This window comes from Emydura macquarii, unplaced genomic scaffold, assembly GCF_026122565.2.
Source record: "Emydura macquarii macquarii isolate MOO-44397 ecotype Brisbane River unplaced genomic scaffold, CSIRO-AGI_Emac_v2 contig_1045, whole genome shotgun sequence".
NCBI classification, from domain to species: domain Eukaryota; kingdom Metazoa; phylum Chordata; order Testudines; family Chelidae; genus Emydura; species Emydura macquarii.
The window spans coordinates 18,874,956-18,892,723 of record NW_027131182.1 but is presented as its reverse complement, the minus strand read 5'-3'; the positions used below and the strand labels follow the sequence as shown (position 1 = coordinate 18,892,723).

The 17,768-nt window shown below is 38.2% G+C and overlaps 1 protein-coding gene across 1 annotated transcript in view; it reads left to right on the top strand.

The window, feature by feature from the left end:
- The window catches only part of HCN1 (hyperpolarization activated cyclic nucleotide gated potassium channel 1), a 276,543-nt gene that overhangs the window by 20,712 nt on the left and 238,063 nt on the right, over positions 1–17,768 (top strand). The window contains exon 2 of the mRNA XM_067545675.1: positions 6,104–6,527. Coding sequence (XP_067401776.1) covers positions 6,104–6,527 — 424 coding nt within the window. The remainder of the gene's footprint in view (positions 1–6,103; positions 6,528–17,768) is intronic.

The following is a 17,768-nucleotide window of genomic DNA, read 5'->3' as shown; positions in this document are numbered from 1 at the left end:
GTCCCAATCTAGTCCTTTCCCTCCTCTCCCCCCTCCCGCACTGCAGGTCTGGTTCTTGTCCCCTATGCTTTCAGATCAGGTGGTTTCCTTCTTTGGGCTGCCAAAGTACCAGTACTCATTGAGAGCACAGGAGAGCCAGACTTCTTGTTCTCAGTTCCAGTGCCCAGCCCCCTTAGCCCAGGGTCCAGCCCTGTGCTAGAGCATTCTCATTTGCTATGTGTGGATGGTACAGTCTCACTCTGGTCACATGCAAGAGCTGTGAGGGGATGAAGCATGCTCAGACAACATGTGTTGCTTGTTTACCTCTAGGAATGATGAGAGGATGGAGTATGCTCCAAGAAAATGGAATCTTCAGAGACTTCAGCTGCTAAAATCTAAGACATCTATAGTGAGCATATAGTCTGTGATTTCCCACCCCTCCAAAGGCTTATAACTTGGGCAAAAGGCACATCTGTGACCCAAAGGCCAGCCCTCTACCAAATTTCAAGTCCCTGCTCTAAGCAAAGGAAAGGTTGCCAGAAGTTTTTAACATGAGCTAAACAGTGCATTTTTCCCAGCCTTGTTCTTGCAAACAGCTGAACCATTTTGGCTGAAGTTTTCCAAAAAAGTTCAGCCTGATGCAGACACCCAGCATGTAAAATTGCAACCCAAATATTTAATTTGGCAAAGTTATAAACAACTGAAAATTGGGTCTATAAGAGGAAGTATCAGGCAACTTTAATAAGTGGTGCTAACAGCCCCTGCCCTAATAAATATAAAATATTTTAACAGGAACGACATCTACAGAATACCGGCAATGGCAAATGAAGCTGAAACTATAGGTATGGAGATGCAAATGATCAGTTAGGTCCAAAGCACCTTTGTTGGATTTAATTTTTAAACCTTGAATAAGAGGGTTCTAGAGAAAGTGCTGACAGATTCATAACTACACTGTCGCTGTTGCTGATGTGCAATGTAAAAGCTCAGAAATTAGAAACTCTGGGACTGACAGATATCTTTTAAGTTTATTTGGCTCTAATTACTCCTTAAAGAAATATTGCAGTATCTTTATATTAATACCCACAAAGCACTGTAGTAAAACTCTTGGATGCTTTTTTCCCCCCTTATTGGACTTTTAGACCTTGCCCCATGTACACATTAGTTCCAAGTCGAATAACTGGCTGGCATGTGGATATCCTGAATCGTCCCACTAGCCTAAGCAACAGCAGAGCAGTCCTAGTTGTTCCCCGGCAGCAGGAGGGAATTTACTGCAGGCATTTCTGGCATAACACACCCACCCATTCGTCTGTCCCCAAACACAACCTGCAAACTGCTGGGCAGAGCCCTGACAGAGCTGGGCTCTATGCCATTCAGGAGGAACACATCCAAATCAGGCTCCTCCTTGTACAGTGGAAATGCATTGGTTCCACTACCAGGACACTCTCTGGATTTCTGGAGGTGGTGCAAGGATTTGTCCTTTTAATCATATAATAGAGTTTATGAAACTGTATAATACCTTATGGAAATCTGATACTTTAAACTGTGTATATTAACCACTCACTTTGTAGTTCTTACTGTAATGTTTTCAAAATAATAAATCAAACTGAATTTTACACTGAAATTATAACAGATACAACGCAGGTTCTTCTCAATTTCTCCTCTTATAGAATCTTATAGTTGAACTAGATAAAGAAGAATCTTTTATAGGGTGTCATGGAACTCTAAATTTTCAAAATAAGGGTTTGTTTTACAAAAAATAAAGATGTTTTAAAATGAAATGTTCTCTCTGTTCTAGTGACAGCTCATTGCACTACCTCATGAAGCACTTGAGCATGTATTTTCTTACCTGAACGGTCTGACACTATAGGTAGGAAATGCACTGTATTACTTTCTAGATGCTTCCTTTGCCTCTCTGCAGTAGAGGCTGTAGAAAAAGATTATGAAAAAGATTTGGTGGTTTTGGTAGATAATCAGCAGAACATGATGCTGTGGCCAAAAAAGCTAATACAATCCTGGGATGCATAAACTGTGTCCAGTTCTAGTGCCCACAATTTGAAAAGGATGTTGATACATTGGAGAGGGTTCAGAAGAAGAGCCACAAGAATGATTAAAGGATTAGAAAACATGCCTTATGGTGATAGACTCAAGGAGCTCAATCTATTTATTTTAACAAGATAAAATTAAGAGGTGGTTTGATTATAGTCCATAAGTGCCTACATGGGAAAACATAGTTGATAATTGAAGAGTCCATCTAGTAGAGAAAGGTATAACATGATAAAGCGAGCGGAATATGAAGCTAGACAAATTCAAACTAGAAATAAGATGTACATTTTTAACTGAGGGTAATTAAACATTGGAACAATTTACCACAGGTCATGGTGGATTATCCATCACTGACAATTTTTAAATCAAGATTGGATGTTTTTCTAAGAGATTTACTCTAGAGATTATTTTTGGGAAAGCTCTATGGCCTGTGCTATACAGGAGGTCAGACTAGATGATCGCAATGGTCCCTTTGGTCCCTATGATTCTAGATGCAAGGGGGGGCCTACCCAGGCTATCTCGCCAGAGAGAAAGATATCATACAATCCAGAACAAACAGAAGGGTACTAGAGACTTTTTTAAAGGAAGAAGAGATATTCATCCATTTTCTTTATAAGTAATCCGATTACATTACATTTTGTGGAATAAAAAATATTCAGAACTTTGATACAATCCTATAGTCTAGCTTTTTTATTTTACTTTGTTTTATAATTCCTGATTTTAATATAAATTTTTGCTGACATTCAATGCTAGGAAGAGCATAGTAGTTTGCATAATTACAATGTATAATTTATCCATTTATACACTGGATTGTTCTGGGATGAAATTTCCCCATTCAGTGTTTCGGGTTTTGTCTGGCTGGTGTTTGTTTGGCTCTGGTTAGCCTTAGTTATATAATTACTCCCTGTGGCTCTGAAACTTCAAGGTCAATTGAAGTCAAGCAATAACTTGTTTAGGCGTGAACCATAGATAAATGTGCTTATACTGTGTGATTATTCTAGTTCTCGTCTATCAGTTTTCAGGATTTCTTGGTGAAGTTCTTAAATTATCCCAAAGCAGTTAAATCACTTTTTGAGAGATAGTTTTGTAGAAGTGATTGCAGGGATAGTAATTATGGGCTATAGCACTATTCTATATGAAAATTGAACAGCTATCTCATCTATGCACCAATTCTAGCATGTCCAAAAACCCTATTTTTGCATAAACTCAAAATCCTTTTTACTAGTCTTGATAATGGACTGTTAGGCATTTAATCCAATGAATCCAATGAATACCAATCCAATGAATACCAGCAATGTCATCAAGGAATCCTTTCAATCAAATTGGAGCCACAAAGTTTGTCTGGAAAAAATGGGAAAATTTTGTAAGTTTGCTTTCATCCCTCATTTATAGTAAAGTTTCAAATACACCAGAAGGAAATAAGGGTGCATGAAATAAATAGGGTATTACTTGCAAGAGTCTGTTAAAAGTGATTTTGAATTTCATTTTAAAGATAGCTTGATAATAAAGACTAATCTCTTTTGACTTTCCTTGGAGCAAAGATTTTTAACATATGGAATCTTCCTGGTTCTCCTATAATGCATTCTCTAGTTGTTTTTAGTCCTTTATATAACTAGTTACATCATTTGTCTTCTTCTGTTGTATATGTATCCAAATAATAGTCAGCAAATTTAAAACAAACAAAAGAAAGTACTTCTTCACACAACACATGGCTAACCTGTGGAACTTGTTGCCGTGGGATGTTGTGCAGGCCAAAAGTATAACGAGGTTCAAAAAAGAACTAGATAAGTTCATGGAGGATAGGTCTATTAATGGCTATTAGCCAAAGTGGTGAACACAACCACATGTTGCCACTAAAATCCAACTGCCAGAAGTTAGTATTGAACGACAGGGGATGGACCATTCAAAATTGCCCTGTTAAGTTCATTCCCTCTGAAGCATCTAGCACTGGCCACTCTCAGAGACAGGATACCACGTTAGATGGACCATTGGTCTGACGCAGTATGGCTGTTCTTATGTTGCTTAAGATGTGGTACTATTTCCAATTTCTGTCCCCTTTGACATAGAGTCTACTTTCCCTTGAGTTGTGTCCTGTGGGGAAGTCATGCAGCCTCCTACTTAAAGTCCCAGCCTGAAGGCCTCCCATCCCAATCACAGTGGATGCATGTTCTGCATGGCAGGTTACCAACCTAACTCCCCATTTTCACAGTAAACATTAGGGATTTGAGACACTAGGGACAATTCTCAGTCTCAAAAGTTCAAGCAACATTGATGGTAGAATGGCCAGCAGAGCCTTTCTAGATCTTTTTGCTGCAGAATAGAGAAACATGCTAGCCATCAGGTATCCAGAAGATGCAACTACTGTGATTCTGACATGGAAACACCTAACCAAATTCAATACAGCTGGGTGAATAATGGATTTTTTATTTCACTGGCAATTCTGAAAAAAAGCTTAAAATATAATTAGAGGGTGAAGCAAAAATGTTTAGAAATTTTCATCAAATCAAAAAACTTCAAGCTGAATGGAAACCAAACATCTTGTTTTGACCCAACTGAAAATTTTTCATTTAGACTTTGGCCATTTTGACAAAAGCAAAACAGGCCGAGATTCACAAAATGGAGTGGGGGAAGAAAGTGAGGCTAACTGTTATAACCTGTAGCCCAGGGGTTGGAGAACTCCATCAGAATGTGGGAACCCTGCCCTGGTTCAATTCCCATCTCTGCCTCAGAAATGGTTTGAATATTGGTTTTTTACCTCCCAGACGAATGATCTAACTGCTGGCTACGGGATGTTTACATATTGGTTCTTCTCAATCTTCCCTGTTGAAGTTGTTCCAATGACTATTTGTCATTCATAGTGGCAGTTCATTATCATTGGGCCAGGGAAAGAGAGTGAGAATGAATCTATATAGCCTGGTGATCTGGGCACTCCGTTACCATGTAAGAGGTCCAATTTCAAGTCTTTGCTCCAATGACTACTTAGTTAGACAAAGTGAGATAGCTTCAATAGGAGAGACTGAGAACGACCTACATAAGAATAGCCCTGTGTTCTCTATCCACCAAGATAAAGGTTACAAGGGAGGCTTCCTCCTTCTCATCCCAATCTCCAGGCCATTTTGTGATTATCATCTTCTTTTGCTTTATGTCCAAATGCTCAAAACTGAAATGAAAAATTTCAAGTTGTATCAAAACAAAATGTTCCATTATGACATTTCCAAAACTTTTCAGTTTGGCAGAAATTATTGTGTGAACTCAATATACATTCATTAATGGTTCAAGTTTACCAATAATGCATTTCTGAGTGAATAAATTATTTTCCAAAAATATTTTCCTGAGTTCTACTATCCAAACATTTCAGTACCTCATAAAAGATAGTTTTGTTCAGGTTGAAAAAATGTGTGAGGATGTGGGTGGTTTTGTTTGAGTCTTATTTTTACTTCAAGGTTTACTGTTATATTCCAATGCAGTTATGGCATGAGTATATTTGCAATGTGGAACCTGCCCTTAATATGTTGTCTGCTAGATTTTGGGTTTCCATTTGGATGGAAAGCAAGAAAGAACTTCATTATCTTTCTAAAGCATTCATGATTGACATCAGGCATCAGTATTTTTATGTAAACACATTGATAGGTTTTGACAAGAAGTCTGGGGAAATCTACTGAATCACACATTCACCTTTCAGATATGCCATGGAGGGAATAAACTAATTCCTTGCCACAATCTTGCATTTATCCCAGATGTCAATCATTAGGAGGTAGATTGTGTAAGGTTTATATAATCATTAGTCTTTACAGTGATTGTATATGTATCAAATGGCTTAAAAGAACTTCCATAGCCTTATTAAAATAAAGATAATACAAAGAAGAGATATTATTGTACATGGGTTTCATCGTGTAGTTCTCTCTTGGGCAAAACTGCCACTGATTTGCATGGTGCCAAAAGTATGCTAGGTGTTTTACAGACAGATGCAAAGACAAGTACTTGGCCCCAAAGAGCTTACCATCTAAATACTCAACATTAAATTGATGGAGTTTTTATTTTATAATTACATCAATAATTCTTTGATTTTTATTTCTTGTAGGTTTTACTGGGACTTAATAATGCTTATAATGATGGTTGGAAATCTTGTCATCATACCAGTTGGAATCACATTCTTTACAGAGCAAACAACAACGCCCTGGATTATTTTCAATGTGGCATCAGACACTGTTTTTCTATTGGATTTGATCATGAATTTTAGAACTGGGACTGTCAATGAAGACAGCTCTGAAATAATACTGGACCCTAAAGTCATCAAGATGAATTACTTAAAAAGCTGGTTTGTGGTTGACTTCATCTCTTCAATACCAGTGGATTATATTTTTCTCATTGTAGAAAAAGGGATGGATTCAGAGGTTTACAAGACGGCTCGAGCACTTCGCATTGTGAGATTTACAAAAATCCTCAGCCTGTTACGTTTATTACGACTTTCGAGATTAATTAGATACATACATCAGTGGGAGGAGGTAAGATATATATTTAAATATTCATTCACTACAATTTTATTCCTTTTAAAATAGCAAATTATAACTCTTTAAAGAGCTATAGATAAACCAGGCATGGGGCATAAGGAAATCTATGACTTGGAAAAAGGCATCTTCACTGCTCATTCAGATTATTTACACATAAGGGCTACTTGATGTGCCTGTTTGTATGAAGAAGACATACTGGTGTTACCAGTTGCTGTCTACTGTATGGAGAAGTATGGAGAATATATGGCAGAAGAGTCTGTGTGTGAGCAGGGGCTCAGAATGAGATTCTGTTGTAAAATTGAGTGGCCAGTGGCAAAACTGTCTGACAAAACTACTTCTTTACACTATCCCCATTTGTTTAAAATAATTTAGGGTATATCTGCACAGCATCTGAGACTGAGCCTCTCAGCTTGGTTCGACAGACTTGTTCTGCGGGGTGTCCTGCCAAAAATAGCTGTGTAGACATTGCTACTTGGGATGCAACTTGGCCTCTCAAGTCCACCCCACCACTCCCTAGGCTTGAGAGCCTGAGCCACAGTGTCTTCACAGATATTTTTATCATGCTAGAATGAGACCAGCCACTCCAAGTCTGTCAACCCAGGCTGGGAGACTCACTTCCAGATGCAATATAGACACCCATTATGGTTTGATGTCCATACCAATCAATAGGACCTATGCAGCTAAATCCTTGTGTTAACGCTGAAAGTTTTATCTTTCACTATGTGCTAAACTATTCATTTTATAACAGTAAAAATGGAAAGCATTTCCATTCTAGTAGGTCTCTTGGAACATGGGTGTCTGAAGGCTTTTGTGTAGGCTAAATATTTTGATTACTGACCTGGTTTGAAAATGGTGGTTACCACAGTCTTGAGTTAGCTCCTTCTTACTTATCCACTTCCAAAAAGTAATATTTTGGGGAATGATTTTGTGCTGTCTACCAACTTGGAAGAGGTTACACTTCCAGAATTCCAGGAGTGCATGGCATTGGCATACTAGGAAATATTTTCATGGTCAGGAAAACGTATTTGGGAATGGTTTCTGCACACATGAGAATAAATCAATGATTTAGTTTCTTGCTTATCTCCATTTTCCGTGGTTTCAGACCATGTGTATTTTGGTTTTTTTGGTTTGTTTGTTTTTTATTTTAAATGAAGTGTGTGGAACTGCTAAAAGTGACAGTAAAACATAACAACTGGCTGTTAAGTCTTCTGTTCAGCAGGAAGTCTTAACCCCCTGAAGAAGGTTTTGTTACTAAAGAATATTTGTGTGAAATGAATGTGGTAAAATATTCTGGTGCCCCTTCCATCTCATGTTTATCAGCTGTCCTCTTTTTAGTGCACTAGATTTTCCTGCTCCTTTTAAAAAATAAACACTGAGTTTGTCCATAATATCCAGGAAGAAAATCAATCTGTGTTAAGTTGATCCTGATCAGCCTGATCCTGATCCTGAGAGGTACAGAGTATAAAACTCTTGATCAATCCAGTGATGGTGGTTGGAAAACAGAAATCCAATGCAGGTTGATGGGCGCTGCAGATGCTCAGTACCATTTGGAATCAATCCCTAAATTTTCTTTGTGAAATCTGTTTATTTTTGCCTTCTAGAGCGACATGATAGGTGATACTGTATTATAGTGTAGTTATTGTTTAAATGTTAACAATACACTGTACTCTTGTACTCAGCTTAGCTATGGCAAGTGATTAAGCAGCTCTTGCAGGCCTACCATAAACCTTTGCTTTTACCTTTGCATTTTTTTGTAAAGGGACATCATTGTGTTGTTTTCAATTACATTATTTTGATTCAGACCAAAATGAGTTAATGACATGCTACAAAGTATGGTGCTTCGAACAGGCCCACCAACAGGAATTCTGGGCCCGAGGGCAGAACACTCCTGCTCTGCCCCTTCTGACCACAGTCCCGCCCACGGTCTGCCCACCCCAGAGCCTGCTCCCTCCCCCACTTAGCTTGCTCACCATCACATCCCTCCCCTCCCATCGCTTGGTCCCCCTCCTCTGTTCCACACCCCCCAGACAGCAAGTGACAACTGGAGGGGCTGAGTGGGAAGGGGGGAAGGAGAGATGCGGTGAGCAGTGGCAGGGGGAGGGGAGGCTGAGCAGGGAGAGGGGACATGGATGGAGGGAGGCTAAGAGGGAAAACGGGGTGTTGAAGAGAGGAGGAGGGGTCAAGCGGGGAGGTAGGCTGGTGGGGAGGGACATGGTAGTGAGTAGGGCAAGGGCAGGGCCTGGGGTGGAGCAAGGGGTGGAGGGCATGGGTGGAAGAATCAGGACGGGGAGCTAGCCTCCCCTAGGGGAAGCTTTCACCCTGCTGCCCAAGGCCAGGGTCCCTTTTAAAATTGCCAGCCCCCCTTAAAATCGCCAAGCCCCTGGTCAGTTGCTCTCTTTGTCCCCCTGTCGGCAGGCCAGGACACAAATGAAGAGTAAATGTACTAATTTCCAAATTATGGGCAAACACACAATGTTTTTAAATTGATATAATGGAAGTGAGATCTTGAATCCAATATAGGAACATAATGTTTGTACTTGGAAAGTTTTCTCTTTCAAAAGGCAAATGTTTTGTATCATCTCTGTTGCCCAGTAAACTGCACAAACAACCTCCCCCCCCCACCAAAAAACAAACAAACAAACAAAAAAACCCCACAAGACCGCCCTCCCCCCCGAGAAATGAGTCCAAAGCAGAGATAATTGAATAGATACTCCATCTAATTTACAACTGGTAGCCACTGAGAATCCCTAGGACAAACAAGCTCTCCTTTGGGCTGCAAAGTCATACTCGATCTTTGATTCCACTTGTGAATCATCAAAAATGCTTTTGGGTTGACAATTTTTATGTTTGTTGGGGTTATAGGCAATGGGAGTCCATCTCTATGGATATTTCTACATGCCTATCACCTTGATATCTGAGCACCTCCAGTAAGACAGAAAAAGAAACCAAAACAAGCTAATCTCGTTGCTTTTTAAAAAAGAAGCCCTTCGCTTTCTTTAAAAAGGTTCCAATGACCTTAAATGTATAGATGTGTTAACCATGTGAACTAAATCAGAAATTGTCACCATAAGTATTGAGGAATATAAGAATGAAATTCATCCAATTAAAAATATTTACCTTCCTATTGTATGCATTTTTTGACATTTTAGAAAAGTTCCTCATGGATTTTCAGACTTTGCTTTCATGTCCTCTAATAGCATATTGCTATTTTAAATTTAGTGAAGTCTTTGACAGTGTTCTATGTGATAATCTCAGCTACAGATTATAGACTGTACATTAGGATGTGATAATGGCTTAAAAGGAAACAAAAATAGTTTAAATATGGGATGAGCCGTGCTTGAAAGAACATTAGCTGTGTGGTCCCAGAGTGATCAGTACTCAGACCTTTACTGGTATTTATTTACACTACATTAAGAGCATGCATTAGTATGCATGAGAGAGAACAATTGTTATCTTTGTCGGTGACAAAAAATTAAAACCTGTTTCTCTGTATACAGTTAAAAGGATTTGATCCTTTTTGCATATGGCCTGATGGGGGATTTTAGAAGTGATTTAGACAAATTTCAATCAAGAATGGTGAATACCAGGCCGAAAATATCAGAACAGCCATAAGTGATTCCTGATTTTAATAAACTGCCAACAGAATACACTCAGGAAAACAGAGTAATAGACAAACAAACTTGTATAACAATAGTTATCCTATTCAAATACTTTTAAACCTAAGCTACAAAAGACAGGTTGAAATTGTTGGGATGTCCCCAGAATGCTAAGATGAAAAGACAGCCATTATAAAAGGATTTTTATTTGATATTTTTCACACAGGTTCATGCACTTTCTTTTCTTTCTTCATTTCACATAACTTAATTTAGTATCAATCTGCTAATAGCCACAGTCAGCAATTTTGAGGCAGTAACTTGTAGTCCTGAGGCTTTCCCTTTAAACATGAACCATTATCAGGGAACACAACTGCAGCCAGCAGTATACTTTATATACATTCCAACTAGCTGTCATGGGGTGTCACTGGAGAATCCTTCAGGATTAAGTACAGACCACGCCACTTCAGGTCTCCTTCACCACCACCATTTTATTTTGTTTTACATATATTAACAAGCCAAGCAAGCTCCACCACTTGCTTCTGGACAAGGGAACAAGACTAGCACCATCCACCCTGCCTTCCTTCAGCTCTTCCCCCTCTCTAGAGACTCCTTCCTCTCAATTTATATGCTCCCAGCTGCTGGAGTTTCTTCCCCTTTTAATTAGCCCCTGAGCAGTAGCTCTGCTGTGTTGATTGAGCTGCCAATTAATTTGTATTGGTAGGGATTTGAGTGACAGGGCTGACTCAGCACACCCTGACACAGGAACATAGTTAATGTCAATCGATGTTAGTGTTAGATCCTGGTTTGGTCAAGGAATGGAAATGAAAGACAACATTTAAACAAAGATGGAGTGGATTATCTGGCAGGAATTCAGTTTATTTATAAATTGTCATTAATCTAAACCTATTATTTTTAACTCTGTCTAGTGTACTATAAACTTACAACCTAAATATCAGTGAACAGATGATACCTTTTTAAATAAAAACACATAATTTTAAGTGAGTAGGTAAACTTTTGAAAGGAAAGGGAGACTTAATATGTAATGTATTCTTTTTGGCAACAGGCTCCTTTCCTCCTCTGGCAGCTCAGCATGGACTTCCAAAAATATTAAATATAAAATACTGGAACAAATTTCTACCTATTATAACTTCACTGAATTCAAAGAATCAGACAGAAGGGATAATACCATGTGATTTAAGTGACTGATCACACAGCTCGGATATTGAATCCTGGGAAGTGAATACTCAAATGCAGTTATCAAAATGAATAGTTCAGAAGCAAAACTGATAGGGGGAAACTTGTTCACCTAAAATATTCATTGAATTTGAATTAACAAATTTTAAAACTATTAATTTTCCTGGTAAAACTTCCAGTAGAAAATAAGATATGTTGGTCAAATTATTTACTCTTAATATTCAAAGGTCTCTATGTGACTAATAAGCTATTCAAGACAATTTTCTGTCATCTTGAAGAACTAGACTGGTAAATAGGGAATAACTCACATTAGGCTCATAGCTTTACTTTTTTCTGTAAAATTCCTATTTTACTGACAGCACTTCCAATTTTTATTTTGAATCCGATATATTACTCTGGGGTTTGTGTTCAGCTGTTTTGATTGTATAAATTACTTTAAAATGGCTAACCAAGTGCTAATTTCATCTGAGAACGGATGAGCAAAGAAGGCTGTGTTTTGCAAAATTCAGTTACCAAAAGTAACTGTAAATTTAAGTAAAACCAAAATCAAAATAAGGTATGGGTGACATCTGTTTTTCATTTTACTTGAAGTGCCCAAGTTTAATGAGTCAAGAGGATTACAAATTTCAGTTTTGACCTTTGCTAATGCTCATATCTGAGCAAGTCAAAACTTCACAGAAGCGTCTTACTGTTTTACTGATTGATTGCCATATTGTTGTAATAGCTGGCTTGCACAAGCCATAGTGATGTATGCCCATATCTGAGATAATTCATGCTTGTAGCCTGGGAGAAGCATTCAGAAAAATTGAGAAAATATATTTTGACTGTCTTGATTTGGAGCAGTTTGACCCCAAGAGCTTCTGAATGTTCAGGTAGCAGACATCACCAAAATCCATTTTTAATATTGGCATTTGGCTACAGGGTTCAACTTTTCTTTAGTTTGTGACCGGTGGTGGTGTAATAGACCCAGGGTACAATCCAGACTAATGAGTAGCTCTGTCACTCCTGCCCTGTAACTTGGAGTGAGTGCCCTTTACAATGCCTTGTCTCTGTAGCTGCCAACCTGGTCTGCTCACATGCCTTCAGCATGTAAGTCATTCCCAGCTATGTCTCTGTGTGTGTTGCAGCCAGCCAGCTACATCTTGGCTCTTACCAGTCTTGGTTATGCTGCAGGAAGACCCCAACATACCCCAATCCTGGATCTTCCCCCAGAAATGTATGTCCTGTTCTGCCCAGCCCTCTCCTGGATAACATAAAAACAATAAATCCATTATTCCTTTAAGGGAATAAATAATATGCACACAACTTGTTACCCCATATGGAGTTACCCAGGCCTTTCAACTTGAACACATTTGAATGAGTAATACAGGGTCATTAATTACAAAGAGAAAGATTTTAAGTGAGTACAAGTAATGAGGCACAAAAGTCAGAAATGGTTACAAGAAAAATAAGGATAAAACGCTTACTGATGCTTAACTTAACAGAGTATATTAGATTCAAAGCAAAGTTTTTTGACCACATGCTTTCAGCAGAATTACTGATCAAAATCTTTAGGTCAGGACTACTCTCCCAGAATCAAACAGCTGCTTCCTTTGTCTCTTCAAGTGCAGTAAAAATGATGGGAAGGGGTGCCTTGGGGGTGTTTGTCCTTCTTCTTATAGTTTCAGTCTCTCTCGTGAAAAACATTTCCAGCTGAGACCCAGAAGACAAAGAGTCTATGTGGAAGGATATTCCCTCCTGATTTTTCCACCTGTTTGAACTTCCTTTGTCTGTCTTAGCCTTGCTTAGTTGTGTTTCCCCATGCGCTGCTCTGTCTTATTCTCAAGCAGCTTTATTGACTTTCAGGTTATATACAAGGTCCATCTCATTTCCCAAACAGTCATGGAGGGGCTGGACTAGTTATAAATGGGTAAAAGAGGTTGTAGTTAATAAACCAGATAGGTGAAAGGAGAGTTCATACTGTGTTTTTGGTTTATTTAGTATGATTCACTTATGTTTTTAAATGTCACATGTGGTAGGAGTGAAAGGGTAGGCATATTTTAGAAATCCACATAAATTCATAAATAAAATATCATAGACTGGGATGGAATCCAAAAGGTGACCAAACAACTGCACAATTTCCCTATGAGTAATAATCAAGCCCTAAAAATAAGGTATGCAAATTTCAGCTCCATAAAAAGTCTTTTCTCCTTTCCCAGTATGTTAAGTTTTGCTAACTGTTTTGTGGTTTAGAAGTCTAATTTTTATCATTACATAAAAGTACACACAGTACTTATTCACTAAATTCACAGTACTGTATTCACTAAACTGCTAGTGTTCCAAATGAGATGTTTATAAATTTATCTTTTCCATCATGCAACAGCCCATATTTTGCATATGATGGGACAGATTCTCTTCCAGTTACATCAAAACAACTCCATTGGCTTCAGTGAATTTACACTAGTGTAACCAAGTGGAAAATTTAGCTTTGGAGCAGAAATGTGCATCCGTAGTTTATGCAGGCACTGTAATATGCTTTGCTATGAACTGTGTTTTTGAAATTCAGGAAAACTCACATAACTAGAAAATAGAATTAGAAGCCTTATTAAATTATGATCCATGTGACCCCTTGAGAATATAACAGATGCAAAAAAGGAACAACTCAGTTTAGTTTTATAGCAGGTAGTTAATAAAATGCTTTAAAGATAATAAAATGTTTGTTTTTATTTTTTGCCTTTTTTGACACTGATAATCACTGATGGGAGGGGGAAAAACCCTCTTTTTTTTCTCCACAGAATTAAAATGATCATTTTTAGATATTGCTAGAGCAAGGTCTCTTACATAATCTTTTTGCTCTGCATTGTGATTATTTGAACTGGGCCTCCTGTAATTTATATTTTGTGTGTGTGTGTGTGTTTGTATAAGTATGCAATGTTGTCTGCTCTAGCAGCTAAGCTACAGAGGAGAAGGTCCCTAATAGTATAAGCAGCTATGAGAATTTTCCTTTAGCTCAAATGGTAGTTGCCTCTGTTTTGGAGAGGAAGACTAGGGTTCCAAGACTGCTTTTTTCCCCTCGGAATATGTGTGTCTGAGCAATTTATGTAGTAATCTTGTCCATTGTCGGCAGTCATGGATTAATTACACCGCCTCTCTGTATCTTTCCGAGAGTACCGTTTTTCAGTCATTCCTATCAATCACTTTTGCAAATAATCAGAACCAAGTCTTCCTGGGTTTGAAAATGAAATGCAAACCAAAGTTTAAAAAAAAGATCATTTAAGTTAACCATGATATTTGTCTCTTTTGGGCCATTGTGTAAATTATTCTTTTATAGTGTAGTAATTGTGTAGTAATTCTTCCTGAATCCCATATGGATGGTCTTGACTGCAGTTTTGAAAGAGCCACTCACTTCTTCTCTAACCAAGGCTTGTAGCATAGATACCGTCCCCAGCAGTGCTCTTAGCAAACCTTTTGTGGGAGGTTTTGGCTTTAATGTTAAAAATGTATGTAGAATGACTTTCATGAGAAGCATAATGCATGCTAAATATATACCAAAAAAGTTTAAGTTAAGGTTCTAAGTTAAACAGGAAGGTACATTATGCCAATGCAAAAATTTTATCATACGTTAAAGTCTTAAAACAATGCATGACACTATTGTATGCAGTACTGCTGACCTTAAGTGTTCAAACAATAAAGTTGTGTCGTTTTTATTTGACTTTCTGGATTTTGAGCCTTTAAAACAAACATTTTCAAGCACTTCTTCACAGCCATGAGGATTGCACACTTCCTTTTTATTAATGAAGTTTGAGATTCTCACATAATCAAATGGCTGTATGAGCTGGGGCTTTAAAAAAAAAAAAAAAAAAAAAAAAAAAAAAAAAGAATGTAGTACTCCTGATACAACAGTGAGTGTTAATGAGACTGTGTACCTAACAGACAGAATGTGCAGCTATGCTTTGACAAAGTACAGTTTAGACAGAGGAATCTTTACCTCTAAGTTAATGTTCTTGACCAAAGTTAGAAATATTATGGCTGTGACTAACAAAAACCATGAGGCTGTTGTGTTTGTTCCTTTATGGCAAAACCAAGGAGGAGTTAACTTGTCCAAAATTCCCTCTAGAGGATAGTAGCTAAAGCATCGACCTTAGAATCAGATTATGTTGGTTCTATTTCTGGTTTTGCCATAGACTTGCTGGGTGAACTTTGGCAAATCATTTAACTTCTTTGTATTTGTTTCCCCATAATCAAATGAAGTAAGTAACACTTCTAACACATGCTCTGATATTGAATCATGAACCTATAAACACTAAGTGTATGAGTAATTTCATGCATGTGAGTAGTCTTAGTTCAATGAGGCTTACTAGTGTGTAAAGTTACCCATGTGCTTTAAGTGTCTATGGAATATGTAGAACTAACAACTTTTTAATAATATATTTCAAATAACAGAATTTTCCACAGAAGGGACTACATAGCTTTCAAGTGAGTTTAACAATACCTTTTGCCTGTTCTATATAGTATCTAAATATGACTTACCCAATTTGTGGTGTATCAGAAAAAAAATTGTACCTTGGTTGCTAACTTGTGCGACCAATTATATCCTGATGTGTAAATTGAAATGGAAGATCATAGTCCCCTGAATAATGTGATCTATAAAAAAGAACCAAGTCACCTTTACAGGGCACAGTGACTGAATGATGAAAATTGAGGGACAAATAATACTGAAAGCATTAGCCATACAGGGTTTAATGGTCAGAGAATGGGAAGGAAGAATTTTAACTTCTACTTAATGTCCTGTTGATGTACACATTTTAGTTTTTGAATTGGAGCAGTCATGTCTTAAGAGGTGAAAAGGTGTGATGCATTAGATTCCAAGATTATGTAATCATAGTGTCTATTTTGAGTAAGGGCTGTCCATTAGGATGATATTTTTGTTTAAAATAGAAAAAACAGAATACCTGTCTTATCGCTGTGGTGATGTGAGTTGTGGGAGTGTAAAGGGGGGGAGGCTAGTTAAAGCAGTGGTGGAAGATGGATTTTGTGGGGGAGGGGAATGCCTCAGACATCTCAGGGTGATTTAGGCAGCTGAGAGGTGGTCAGGATGGTGTGCTTGTCACTAGACCTGTTGGTTAGGGGTGTCTGTACACCACTGTCTTATACTGGGTGTGTCACTTTACAATGCTGATGGAATTTTATCAGTTTATAACAACTGCATGGCTGGGACTGCTTCTTTAAATATCTCTGGTGCTATTCCTTCTTTACCGGGAAACAGGGTACTGTTTTAGAGAGGAGAAGCTGAGTGCTCTTTTACAGAACTGAAGAGGTTTGAATTAAGCCATTTGGAGAGTGCTGTGTGATTGCATCAGCCTACTTAGAGGACATCTAAGGATAGACTCAGAGTGGGAATGCACCCCTGGCTCTTCATATCTGGAACGTGGCAGTATCGCCAAACTCAATTATTTTTTAAAAAAAGAAATGGAGGACAAAAAGTAAATTAAATAAGATTTATTTTCAATTTGAAATGTTCACATAATTTTTTCAAATGCATGTGGCATTATGTCCAATGCAAGCATTATGGTACCATTCAAATAGCATTGTGCCCTGAACAAAGTATAAAACTTTCTGGGAAATATCCTGAGGTAGGGATAGTCAAAGTTCTCTTCCGAGTTTCTAACCTGAAATTGCTGCTTCATTTGTGTCATTTGGTCCCGATTTTCAGAACTCTCTTGCTTTCTGACTCCTTCCATTCTCCCTAACCTTTCCACATACTCTACCCCGATCTTCCCCATGTTTCTGGACTGCTGATATTCCTTCTTTCTTCCCCTGTAAACTCCTTCACCTAAAAACAATACATTTTTGCACCTTCCCTACATTGAGCTTGTGTTCAGTCAATGCTAGCTATATATCACTTTGGTCCTGATGTGGTGTCCTGCAATTGAACTCTTTCTCTCTGCAGCAAAAGTGCTAAATCTCACGGTTAAGCTGACACAAATTATTGTCATTGTTTCAGTCCTAGTCTAGTGGGATGTGGCATTCTGGAATTTGGAACAGCACAGACTCAATTGCACACCAGAACAGGCACTAGTATATGAGGAGGTGTAGTGCCAGAGCCCAAAGACTCAGTGGGGTTATGAGTTCAACTGAAAGATAGTGGGGACATAGGAGAAACCAACCCGGAAAAGGTGAAGAGTAGACAACTATCTGGTTATAATGAGCTTTACTGTAATTTTACAATGGAGCGAGAGGCTCCAATATCCTCAAGAAAGAGTTTAAATTAACGAGGGGAGTTGTGGGAACAAGGAGCTAATCAGCTCCCCTCTTCCTCTGGTTGGACAATAGGAGGCAGAGAGCCTGTGAAAAAAGAGCAGCTACCTTTGCATTTCTCCCACATGTTGTCTCTTCTCCCTGATTTCTTCAGTGTGTCTCTCTCCCTGCTCCTTGCTGGTACTACCAAATTACCCATTGATTGATT